Below are 12,142 nucleotides of genomic sequence, written 5' to 3' on the forward strand. Positions count from 1 at the left end.
ACACAGGAGCACTTTAATATCACTAGATGACCTGCATGGCTGGCTAGGGTATGAACTGGACAGCTATTTTACACTAACAGCCCATGTACATGCTGTTAATGTGTAATTCTTTCCCTGCAATGAGTTGCATGGGTTTTGTATATTTATTTATGCACATAATTAGATGTTTTCTCTGTATGTGCATATTTAGTCTCTTTCTAATTGGCTGTAGGAAGGTCAAAGTAGCTATTGCTGTTCCCAGTTACTACTGTCTAATCAGATTCACTGTCCTCTGGCTAACTGCATAAAGCCCCTTTGACACTGTTGGCTTGTTTTGTGGGGCAAAAAGGTATGTCGTTTTTAAACCTGGTTCAGCTAACCTGGTTGTAAAACCAGTTGAGTGTCTGGGGAGGTATCCCTGAGCTCACCCTGGCTGGTGACAGTCACTGTGGTCTTCTACTATTGTTAAAACATAAGCATTGGTTTTGGTTAGTTTTGTCTTCTCTGGTGCTTTTTCATCTGCTTCAGGAGCACTTAGGGAAGTGGTCTGGCAAATTAATGGCTGAGGAGGTAGCACTGTGAGATTAGGAGCGCTGTGATAGGGAAAGCTGAATGGCACGTGACTGTCTGTGTTTGCCTTGCTTCAGGATCTACCTCAGCTGCAGCTGCTGGTTCTTGCTTTCAGAGGGAGCTCAACAAAGCCATCATGGCTCTAGCCAGTGCCTTTTTCCACAGTTCCTGGGGAGCGGCAGAGAAGGTAAATGAGATGATGCAACTTCCATTAGCAGCCCTGGACAAAGGCCCTATTAAATATGCTCAGTGAACCACCAAACCAACCACAGCTTTCCTGGGTCAGCCAGATTTTTTGGATGCGCTGGGAAACCTCCTGAGTAGACCTGGGGTTGCCTTGTAGCTCTGCATAGAGGTTGTGGCATTCTAGTGTGCTTATGTGCTACGAGCACTTTGAGGTTTGCTCGGTGTCACATATTAATGCACCAAAATGAAACACGAACCACAGTGAACTGAAACAGCGGTTTCGTGGGTGTTTTTTAATGCATCCTGTAGGGCAGGCCTTGTTTCTTCCATCTCTAGTGGGGGGGGATCCCACATCTCCATCTGAAAACAAGAGGAGCTGCAAGTGTTCAACCTCTCTAGACATGAGACTTGGAACTCAACACTTTCTTTCTTTTGGTGCCTGCTTTAGGATCCTATAGAAGATAACTCATCCACTCTCTTAGACTCCCGGCCAATATTTGAAGAACTGCTGAGGGTTCACATATCACCAGATACCTGCTGCCATGAGAAATCCCAACATGAGAGGTACTGGGCAGGGACAGATTGTTCCCTGTGCAATTATGCAGTTGCTGTATAGTCCTATAATGAGGTTCTGAGTAACTAGATAATGAGTGTGTAATTCCCCTCTCTTGTGTTACATAACTTTGCTGCTTCTTTCGAAGTTGCTTTTGGGCATGGACCTAAACCGTGGATACTGCGTTCCAGCTCAGCTCCTGGCTCAGCTCTGGAAAGGATCCAGAAACAGCTTTGTAATGAGACTGGAGCAGTTGTGTCATCTGGACAGTGTAGGGCTCTCATTCTCAGGCAACTCACTTATCCTGTCCTGTGCCTCAGTTTCCCCATTTGTAAAAGACTAGGTTAATACCACTTGCTTCTTTCCCTGTGAGAAGTGAGTTTTAATTTTAGGCTACTTGTAAAGCGGCATATTAAAACTGATGTTAAGTCAAGATGATCGCAAGGAAGTTGAAGGATGTGGCTGTTCCTTCTCCATCACTCTGACCACACGCGTTCTCCATACTGACAGTATGCTAGGATTTCTGGAGTGATTTATTCAAGAACAACTAGTAGGTTGTGGTAGATGTGTGTAGTATAACTAGAGAATAATGTGACACATGCCTAGGCAGGAGGAGAAATATGATAGGAGGAAGTCAAAGGAGTGTTCAGATGAAAATGAGTTAAGGAGAATTTAGGCTACATCACAGGACAGACTTTCCATTAGATAGGTCTCAAAGTGATATATTCATGTTGCCTGTTTCTGGTTCCTCCCCTCACTCTGTATAAATGTTCAACTATCATGGGATCCTAAGACGGACCAGAGCTTTGAAAGATACCCAAAATAACTCAAATGCACCCCCCACCCCCAGGGAGGAAGGAATGGGAGCACTCTAGATATCAAATAGGTTTGTTAATCACTGTGATTTTATCCTGGAGAAAATCATCTATAATATAGTCAGCTCGTGCTCTGCCAAAGCTATATGTTCATAAACATGGGCTCAGATTCTCATAGAACTTGTTGGGAGTTTTGCTCACCCAAAATATTTGAAAGAAGAATATGTCCCTAATTTATACAGGATCCCCAATCCGGTCCCCAGTTTTTGAGCACCCAGGAATTTAGCTTAAGTCATCAAGGACTATCACTGGTTCTGTTCTTTAGTCTTGTATAACATCTGGTGCCCAATTATGGTTGGAAAAAAAAAATCAGAGATGTGTATGTAGACCAAAGCTGATCAATAACTGACTCCCTCTGTGGAAGAAAATGACAGGAATAAACTCAGGTTTAGTTCTGCACAAAAAAAAAAAAAAAATCAGGTTAAAAAACTAAAAAACATTTTGTTTATAGCAGCTATCGCAATATTTCTCCAAAAAGCATAGCTCTTTCCTCTGAAAATTGTTTGGTTTTTTTTCCCTTTAAAATATTTTCTTGAAAGACACATTTTTTGTTAATAATAACAATTCTGGCTGGATATTTTTTACCGGGTCTAATCTGGAGATGATCTCCTTCTACAATTAAACTTCTAAAGCTGGTCATAAGTGTCTCCCTCCGTGCTGCATTCAGTGCTGGGCAGTGGCTCCGGTCAAGTTGGAGAAATTCTTCAGATGTGTTTGAAGCTCCAGTTAGAAACCTTAATATCCAGGTGTGGGGTGCAATAGCAAGTATATCAGTTCACTCTCTTCTCTTCCCCCTCCTTCTCCTCCTCATCCCGCTCCCTTTTCACTGCAGGGGAAGGAAGGGCCTAAGCCAAAGACTCTTGTTGAATCTGGGCTGTGAGCAAAGGAGGTTCATTCTGGAAAGGCCCAGTGTGATTATGTCATGTCTGATGCATCTAGGTTGCAACATTACCAACGCTTCCAGCTGCAGGCAGAGATCCTGGATTCTGTTGAAAATCTGGGGAGAGAAGAAGCCGGGAAATGGTGTGAAAACACAGGCAAGAAGAATGCTGATTCCCCTCATGTTCAGGTAAGTCAGTCGGTCAAATCCTGTTTGGCTCGTATCAGTCCTTCCTACGTGTTACTCCATCCATTTCAATGGAATGACTTCTGAGTAATCCAGCAGAAGGGAGGGAAAATTCAGAGCAATGTGTATTTAAGAAGCTGATATTATATTATATTAAGAAGAATATTTAAGAAGCCTTTGATCTTACCTTTTTCCTCCTGTCTCCATACTGAATGTTGGCAGGTCTCAAATTTGCGGTGCCTGATTTCAGATACCTTAAAGGGTCCTGAATTTCAGGAAGTGCTGAGCATGCCCCCTGTAGAGATAAGGGCCCTTGAAACCGTCTCAGGCTGGGCACCCAAAATCTCTAGTTATTTTTGAAAACCGTTGCTCCTCTCAGTATGACAGCCCCTCTGACTGATCGCTCACCTGTTGGAAGAGAACAGGAGGTCACTGCAGAGCGTCCAAGTCCAGGGGGCATCCGCTCACTGCCATTGCTCTGATACTATTGCATCTTGATGTTACAATAGCACCCAGCACCTTGCACACAGTTAGCACACATAACTTTCCCCAGCAGTGACTGCTGCCAAGAAAGCCTGCATTAACACTTGGTCCTGTGAGCTCAACAGCTGGCACTCCTTGGTTGTGTTTTCTTCTACCTCTTCATCCAGGAGCCGCCTGTTTCCCCCAAGCAACATGGGAAGGATCCAGGGTCAGTTCTGCTGAGTGTTATCTGACCTGGCTCCTCACTGTTGGGCTCTTTGACTGAAAGGCCTCATTAGACTGGGTTCAGTTGCAGGTTGCAAAGCTGGAGGACATGTTGGATGAGCTGAATGAGGAGTTTTTACGGCTTACAGTGCAGGCTTTGGCAAGCCAGAAGGAGGGGGAACTGCTGGACCAGGAGCTCAGAGCCCAAGAGGAGTTGCTTACGGTATGAACCGTCTTGTTTTCCATTGGGCTATTGGCCAAACCTCAAAGAGGCGTGCATGACAAATGGAGTGATGGCCCTTGTGATTCAGCCTCTTGCACTGCAAAAGGTGAGGCGAGATGAATGTTGTAGGCCAGGGAAGATGCAATGACCTGAGCCAGTTATACCCAACATTGCAGACCCACCAGCTCCAGTATCAGGAGTTCATTTCATCTGACAACCGTTGACCTTTTTTTCCCCTCCAGGATAAGTCTTATGTTGTGTAATTTGCATCTAGGGATATGTCCCTGCCATGTAACATTATATGATGATATAAATGCCATTGTATTACGGTGCATGCCAGGAGTCTATCCACAGAGTAAAGATGGCAAGTGCAAGTCAGCCATTTGCAGACTCATCCAGCCAAGCCAGATCTCTTCTGAAGCACAGAGAGGAGACCCAGTTCTTTGAACTTTATAGCCAGTATCAGAAGCCAAGCGCTTCCTAGGCTCACATGACTCCTGCTTGGCAAACGTCTCTCCCAACTATACAGTTGGTTCAGTAAAAGAGATCACAACAACCCCATCCTCTCATGCATTTCCTGGACCATCACAGCTATGGCAGCACTTTAAGCCTACTGCTACTTGTTTCTCCATCAAATCAGCAGTGCCTATAACATGGAGGACATATAATCTAGGGGTTGGAGAAGGGAACTGGCAGTCAGGATTCTTCACTTCTAGTTTCTGTTCCTGTTCAATGCGTGGTCCTGAACAAATCACATACATTTTGTGTTACTTGGTTTCAGACCTGTCTATCACATGGGGGGATAATTTACTTCAAGGTGGCAATCAGGCCCGGTTCATTACGACATGGAGGAAGCTTTTGTAATCTTCCCTGTCGCTATAAAAGTGATGAGTGTTTAATTAATCACAACCTAAACCCTACATGGAACCACAGATTTCGCAGCTGTCAAGAGCCTTTTAGAAAATTTTGAGAAGCTATGCCATTGTGAACCTGTCCCACTTCTGTCTTACATTTCCTTAATGCTTTGTTGCACCAGGTAGTTGCATGAACCCGGCATGTCTGTTTCTTAAGGACTTATTTGTGACAGCTTCTGTTGTTTCATCACAACCAACTGCTGCAGAGGCAGACTGTGAAAAAACCAAGATTTATGACTTTGGGTGGGAAATGAACAGTAGATTAGGCAGCCCCATTCTTTTTCATACAAATATGTAAATATTGCACAGTAATAAATGGCAATATGCAAATTAGGAGAATGACTTCTAAGTAGAAGATTTTTCCTTGAGGTGCTGGCGAGTCATTAATAGGCATCACCTAGATTTTAGAAATTAGGGAACAAAAAAATCAGTGCGGTGATAGGATACGTTCCCTGCGAATGGAGGAAAATAACCACTGCATGGTGAGGGCACCCTACACTGTAGTGTGCATTGTAAAAGTGTGTATCATTACCCTTGCCTTACAAACAAGTGACTGACAGTTTGTTTCTTGCTCAAAATCCTAGCAGGTCAGTGGCAGAACTGGGACTAGAAGCCTTTGTGCCCGGTCCTGTGGCTTACCCACTAGGCCAGGGCTGCTAGAGCGTGGATATAGCTGCTCATTGGGGCTAAGCTGTTGAGTTTGTGCCATTCATTTATTTTACAGCAGAAGCCACAGGACACCCCTGGGGAGATAACACAGCACTACACAAGGCTGCTGGAAACCTGGGCCACAAAGAGAGACCAGGCCCTGTTGCTGGAAATTAAAAGGCGCTGCATTGCTCAGCGGATTAGTGACACAGAATCTGAACTGTTTCATCTTCAGCAGACTACAGTGGCCACCAGCTTGTCATCTCCATAAGTCCTGCATCCCCTTCAGCTAAAAGCATCCAACCAAACAAGTTCAGTCGTTCCTGGAGTGAACAACACCTCTGTGCACACATGCATACCTAATATCCATGGGACAGTCCAACACGTAATAACATACAGAGACATATCAGTACATACATGGGCATAAACAGACTCCAACACAAACTTATACATGCCTGATGTGAGTTATGGAGCATGTATGTGCAGGCAATTACAAGCAGAGGCTGTGGAATACTATTTTTAAAACCCTAAGTATGCAAGTATGCGGGCATAGTCACACATGCTCAAATACACGCTGATAGTTGCATCCTGGAGTTCCAACAGGATGCTTTAGGACAGTGGTTTTCAACCTTGTTTCATTTGCAGACCCCTAAACACTTTTAAATGGAAGCGTGGACCCCTTTGGAAATTTCAAATGGAGGTGCGGACCCCTTTGAATTGTAAGTGTGGGTATTCATATACTTTTGGTTGATCATACTTATCTTTTGTGGACCCCTTCGACATAATCTGTGGTCTGTGGACCACAGGTTGAAAACCACTGCTTTAGGACATTCATAAGTAAGCAATCTGGAAGATTTTTAACCCTGTTAAACCCTATATGCCACTGTCCACTGGTGAGATCCAGAAGAGCCTTCATGTACATTATAAGCAACTACATTGCATTGCAAAGGATATTTTTCCTTCCTGGATAAAAGCTGCTTTGGACCTCTACAGTCTGGTTTTTAATAGCTTATACCATGCACTCAAGTAGTAACTGGCACTGCCAGTTCTAGGAAGGGTGGGCCCACAAATTCCCAAAACATCTCTGAGATACTGCTAGGGATATCCCTCACGTGCTGAAATGTGCCTGTCGCTAAATTACTAATTGATCATAAAACTTGGCCCTTTTCTTCCATGGAGCTCAAAGCAGTTTACATTGGAATAATGACTTTCACAGGAGTGTGTTTCCAGCCTGGGAGAGGCCAAGACTTGTGTAGCAGTGAGCTCTCCCAGCAGAGAGCACTCCTACACCATTCCTACTGTTATTCTGGCTGCAATGAGAGGGGCTGAGCACACCTTTTGCCTTGGAAGCCTATTCCTGGAACTGAAAGTTGATTGCTTTTTTAAAAGAAACTGTCACTTCCATTCTTCAAGCCAGCCTATGATGAAGCCAAACCAATGTCTGGCTGTGAAATGGGCCTGGTTTCCTCTGAGCAGGGCTAGAAACAACATGCTTCCTTCCTCCGTTTCTCCCCATTTATCCTCAGTCCCCTCCCAGGTGAGATACTGTAAAGCAAAGCATCCTGGCAAGGGGCCAGCCCAACACCATGCCTCCCCATGCAAGCAGGTGCCTGACAGAAGATGCCAAGAGCCCTGTTAGGTTTTTTGAATGAATAATGGGCTGATATTTGCTCAGCCACATAAAGACATTTCTCAACCCTGCTGGTTCCTAGCCTAAGCAAATGTTTGCAAGGCCCACGGGTGGCATGATCCAAAGGAGAAACAAGGCATGTTGGTGCCTGGCAGCCAGGACAGGCACCCTAAGCTTCACTTTTAGCTGCCACCTTGGTCGTATGTGAAGGAATCTGGAGGCTCTTGCTGCCGGAGAACATTTCCAGGTACCCACCCCTTTGAGAGCTGTTGTTTTCCTCACCTGCTCTGTGCCGTGGTTCCAGCTTTTCCCCTCCCACTCTGGCAAAAACCAGAAGATGGTGCCAAATGGCACTTGTGGCTCGTGTTGGCAGAGCAGAGCCACTAAGCAACACCTTGGCGGGGCGTTTTAGCAGAGGCCAGAGTGGGAAGATCTTAGGGGTCAAGCAAAGCTGGGTTGGAACTAATACCTAACTGTGGGCATTTGCAAGGGACACTTGGCCAAGTGATGTGGTTGCTTCTCGTGGTCAGCATGCAATGGTGAGAAAGCTGCCAACGGGTCTCTCTCTCGCCTTTTTCTTAGGTTATTCCCAGACATGTTTATAACCGTGCTGTACGGTGGTAAGTGACCTGCCCAACCTCGAATCTTCGATGTCTCCTGTCTGTTCACAAAGAACCAGGTTACTTGGGATGGGTGATCTCGGGACGTGTCGGTCTCTGGGGAGACCTGTAGGTGAATGCGGTTAAAAGTTCTGTCATCCTAACAGAACTTTTCAATTGAACAACATTTTTCAATTAAAAGTAACTTCTCTTTAAGCAAAGGAAAGTTGTCCGTGAAACATTTTTCATTGACATTTTTAGTTGTTTTTTTTCCTACAGAAAACCAAATGCTTTTCAGAAAATACATTTTACTTATAAGTAATAAAGAAGAAAAAGAGAGAGAAGTATGGCTTTTTAAAAGATTGTTTCTAATTTTATTCAAAACTTGAAATGAGGGAAGGTTGGGTTTTTTTGGGTAGGAAAACACAAAAGTATTGCTGGGGACTTCTTTAATAAAATGGACATTTTTTAAAAATGTCCTGCAAGAGCTACCTGGCATTTTTGCCCCACTCTAAAACCAAAGGAATCCAGGTGAAAAAATTATGGGTGACATGTCGAAGGCACCTAAAATTCTCCAAAGCAACTAATTTAGGAACTAATTTTCTGGGACTTGAGCCCACTAGCTCCCTAGTGATTCTGAGACTAGAGAACTCTGTCTCTTAAATTGATTAGTTAAGGTGAAACTTTCAGGGCCAGAACCAGATGTAATCTGGTTTAAATGGTGTTGAGCATTTGCATTTGCTAGTGCAATAAACTCATGCAGGGTGTGTATTATCATCGATATATGCCCTTTGGGTGCAAGGAGGCACAAGGCCAAAAAAAGAGTAAGCGCCTCCCTAGTCTGCAGTGGCACTGTTAATACATGCCCTATCATAGCTTCTTGCCATTAGAGAGTACAGCTCCATGCATATATCTTAGCATGGGGTTATATGTGACTTCTCTTTGCTGCTGTCCATTAGCAAGTCCTAGAAGATACAGTAAAAAAAGGAAAGTATTACAAACCCTATTTTCTGTTATTTTGAGTAAACTTATGGTTACTAGCCCTGTTGTCTGTAGTCACTTGTACTGTGGGCTTTGAGGATGGAGCAGCGCTGGCTTCCTGTAATAGCCAGCACCTAACCATGTCCTAGAGAGGTTTCTGTCCAGAGAGGCTGAGACAGGAAGAGCTGTGAGCAACCGCCCACATGCAGAGCTTTGAGTTGGAGGAAGGCGGAAGCAGCGCATCTGGTTTGTTCAAACCTCTCAGCTTGTCACCATTAATTTTATTTATGTCTTTTTCAACAGAGAATGAGCAGGCTCTTTTTAACATTAACTGTAAGGTCCAGCTTCTCCTGGAGAGTATCAAGCGCTGCTGTGGCCGTGAGAGTGAAGGTACGGAGGGCATATGTGGTTTTCGGGGATCTTAGTTCAATGCGGGGCACTATGTGGCTGTGAAGTCTGGCATGAGGCCAGGCCAAACTCAGTGGTGATCTGCTTATGGAAGGAGTCTGTCATCAAAGTTTGCAAGGTGTGAGCCAAAGCCAGAAAGTGCACACTGACTTCCTGCAGATTATAATCGCCAAGTCCTGTATGGTGATCAAGCATGGCTATCCAGGTAAAACAAGGCCACTGGAGCTAACCCCTACTGTCCTTGCATATGTCTCCATATAGAGCCAGATGCATTGGCCCAGGTCTCAGTCTGAGCTCTCATTTGAAAAGATGTCCATGGGCTGGCTCCATTACCAGGTTAAATCACACAAAATTCACTAACAGACTGGCTATTTATAGCCACCTGCTGATGAGTTTAGCTGATGCCACGCAGATCAGAGTAACCATCATATTTCCAAGATGGGCCTGAATCATACTTCTCAGATCCAGCTGTTTTGAAAGGTTTGTGCTGCTCTAAGCCATCCCTGGTTCCTTTGCCATGTGGAGAGTCTTCAGCCAGCCCCGGTCCACTCCCTGCCCTGCCATCCTCATCTATCTATGCACTATATGTTGCAGGGGAAATTGAGCTGGCAGATGAGAGCGGCCAGGTGAAGAATTTGCTCCAGAACCAGCATTGCTATGCCTCGGAGCTGCTGAACGAGAGAGAAGTGTGTGTGCTCCTCAGCGTTGCACGTAAGTGCAGCAGTGCCCAACCCTCCAGAGGAAATGTAGCAAAAGAACAGGGGGCTTGTACAGGAGCTCAGGACGGTGGAGTCGCCAGCTCTCCTTTGCAGTCTAGATGTGAGTGGTGATATCTCCTCATTATCTCAATTTTCTGCCAGTCAAACATGGTACATGACCATTTTCCCAGGGGCTGGGCAAGGAGGATGGACCTCCAGCCTACCACCTGGCCTAGGAATTGCAAGCAACTTCTCAGACTTGATGCAGGCCCTCAGGTAAGACCTGGGCCCTACTCACAGGTGTATTCAATTCAAAGCATTGCATGCGGAGTTCCCCATTCAAGTGCAGAGTGCCTTACCTTGATTATTCCCTTCCGTGCCATCCTCCAGAGAAAAGCAAGAGAAGAATTTGCAATTGCAAGATATCGGGTGCTTTCATCTGCAGGTGTTAACACCCTTTGCAAGTTGGGTATTATCTGTAGATGGGGAAGCAGAGGTTAAGATTGCAGTGTTAAAAGGGTATCCCATTTGGGGGGCTTCCCTCCTTGAGCCTCTGCTTTCTCAGAGACGCAGAACACCTGCAACCCCAATCGTAATCAGGTAGACCTGCAGCTGCTCAGCAGTTCCTGAAAGTCAGATCCAAGGTGTTTGGAGTTGGGCACCTCAACTCAGAGACCACTTTGGCAAATTTTGCCTTGGGTAACAAAGTCAAGACTGCACAGCGAGTCACCGTCAGGTCTCCAGGCCTGTCACTCGATACCATTCCCTCAAAATCAGTGCTTCTCTCTTTCTGAAATGCCGTTGTTCCCCACAGGTTCAGATGGCTCTGAAGAGGCAGTATTTACACCGTTGCTGAAAGATGAAGGAATTATTAACCCTAAATTTCTAGGTAAGTAGTGCTTCCAAGTGTTTATGAATCAAATACACAAGGTTTATTGGGGTGTCGGTACCATCTCTGCTGTGTTTCTCAGCAGGGATCAAAGCCCAAGATGGAGGATAAAGTTTTCTATTTCCAGTCAGAATCAGAAATACTGGGTCTCTTGGGCCTATATTGGCATCTAGATGTCCAAAGTCTCTCAAATATCCTTGAAATTAGGATTATGTACAGGCCTCATATGAAGAAGACTAGCTTCCTAGAAGACAGGTCTTCTAGCCTGCTTAATGAAACTGCACCTGGTGCATGTTTCAGGATGGGATTTCCCTCTCCTGAGATGGAGCTGAGGAATGAGCAAGCTCCTTTGTTCATAGCTAAACTCTCTCAGGGGTAATACATCTTCTGGGAAACAGTGTACAAACTGCAGGAAGGGCTCTGAAAGGCAAGGATTTGTTTGGGCACCAACTCCTCTCTCAGCAAAGTTCAGGGCTACATCGCCCCTCTGCCTTAGGGCTCCTTCCCTTCCAGTCAGCTCTTTTGACTCACTGCAGGTGCAGCCCCTCATCTTAACAGACGGCTTAGTGCTCAGGCTGCAGTTGCTCCCTTCTCTCCTGCAGCTAACCCCTGTTCAACTGCCCGGGGCTCTTTCTGCTGCAGTCTTTCTTTTACAGTAAGAGGAGCCCCTGGCTCCCTGTTGCACCGTCTCGCATTCATTCTGAATGGTAATTACTCCTGTCTTGATTTTAGAGATAGGGGACTTGAGGCATAGAGCGGGCAAACGTTTAGCAAAAGGTCACCAAGTGTGGCTAAAAGACCCAGGAGTCCTTATTTCCTAGTCGCGTCCTCTAATTACTGGAGTCCAGTCCCGTCCAAGATGTGGGATTAGAATCAGGCCAGACACACTCCTGTTCTTACCACTGTAGGAGACTTCTTGGTCTTCGCATGGGTTGGTCCCTTGATTGACCTATTTTAGTTTAGATGGTAGGGTTAATGCTACAGCTGGTTGTAAGGGAACTCAGATCATCAGAAGTGCTGTGCAAGTACAAGTGTTTGATTCGGGACCTTACATAGTCTGTCCTTTTCTCCTCTCTTGAAGCAAAGCTGGGGAATTGGGAAGACTCCAAGGTACCGTCTGCCCGAGCAAGATCCAGAAAGGCCAGCAGAAAACCCACCTTGCACTTAAGAGATCCCAGCTGCTGATAGTGAGTCCCTAAAGCCTAATGGGGAAACCGTGGGGCAAAGTCCTGTTAC

At 45.4% G+C, this 12,142-nt stretch overlaps 2 protein-coding genes across 4 annotated transcripts in view; both read left to right on the plus strand.

Annotated features, from left to right (window-relative positions):
* The window catches only part of LOC109292341, a 33,119-nt gene extending 26,750 nt beyond the window's left edge, over positions 1 to 6,369 (plus strand). Inside the window, exons 23-27 of the mRNA XM_019509738.1 lie at positions 627 to 736; positions 1,184 to 1,299; positions 3,103 to 3,232; positions 4,002 to 4,139; positions 5,778 to 6,369. Coding sequence (XP_019365283.1) covers positions 627 to 736; positions 1,184 to 1,299; positions 3,103 to 3,232; positions 4,002 to 4,139; positions 5,778 to 5,972 — 689 coding nt within the window. The 3' untranslated portion in view covers positions 5,973 to 6,369. The remainder of the gene's footprint in view (positions 1 to 626; positions 737 to 1,183; positions 1,300 to 3,102; positions 3,233 to 4,001; positions 4,140 to 5,777) is intronic.
* A 135-nt stretch (positions 6,370 to 6,504) lies between these two features.
* LOC109292382 (uncharacterized protein CXorf65 homolog) overlaps positions 6,505 to 12,142 on the plus strand; it is a 69,057-nt gene continuing 63,419 nt past the window's right edge. For 2 of the 3 annotated variants that reach the window (XR_002096111.1, XM_019509778.1), the window contains exons 1-6: positions 6,505 to 7,578; positions 7,914 to 8,063; positions 9,215 to 9,301; positions 9,914 to 10,030; positions 10,832 to 10,906; positions 11,988 to 12,093. Coding sequence is in view for 1 of the 3 variants with exons in the window: in XM_019509778.1 (XP_019365323.1) it covers positions 7,982 to 8,063; positions 9,215 to 9,301; positions 9,914 to 10,030; positions 10,832 to 10,906; positions 11,988 to 12,091 (465 nt within the window). In the remaining 2 variants the exon portion in view is untranslated. The remainder of the gene's footprint in view (positions 7,579 to 7,913; positions 8,064 to 9,214; positions 9,302 to 9,913; positions 10,031 to 10,831; positions 10,907 to 11,987; positions 12,094 to 12,142) is intronic. The other variant, XR_002096106.1, reaches the window with a different exon arrangement.

This window comes from Gavialis gangeticus, unplaced genomic scaffold (assembly GCF_001723915.1).
Source record: "Gavialis gangeticus isolate Ggan-Ray unplaced genomic scaffold, GavGan_comp1, whole genome shotgun sequence".
Classification (NCBI taxonomy): domain Eukaryota; kingdom Metazoa; phylum Chordata; order Crocodylia; family Gavialidae; genus Gavialis; species Gavialis gangeticus.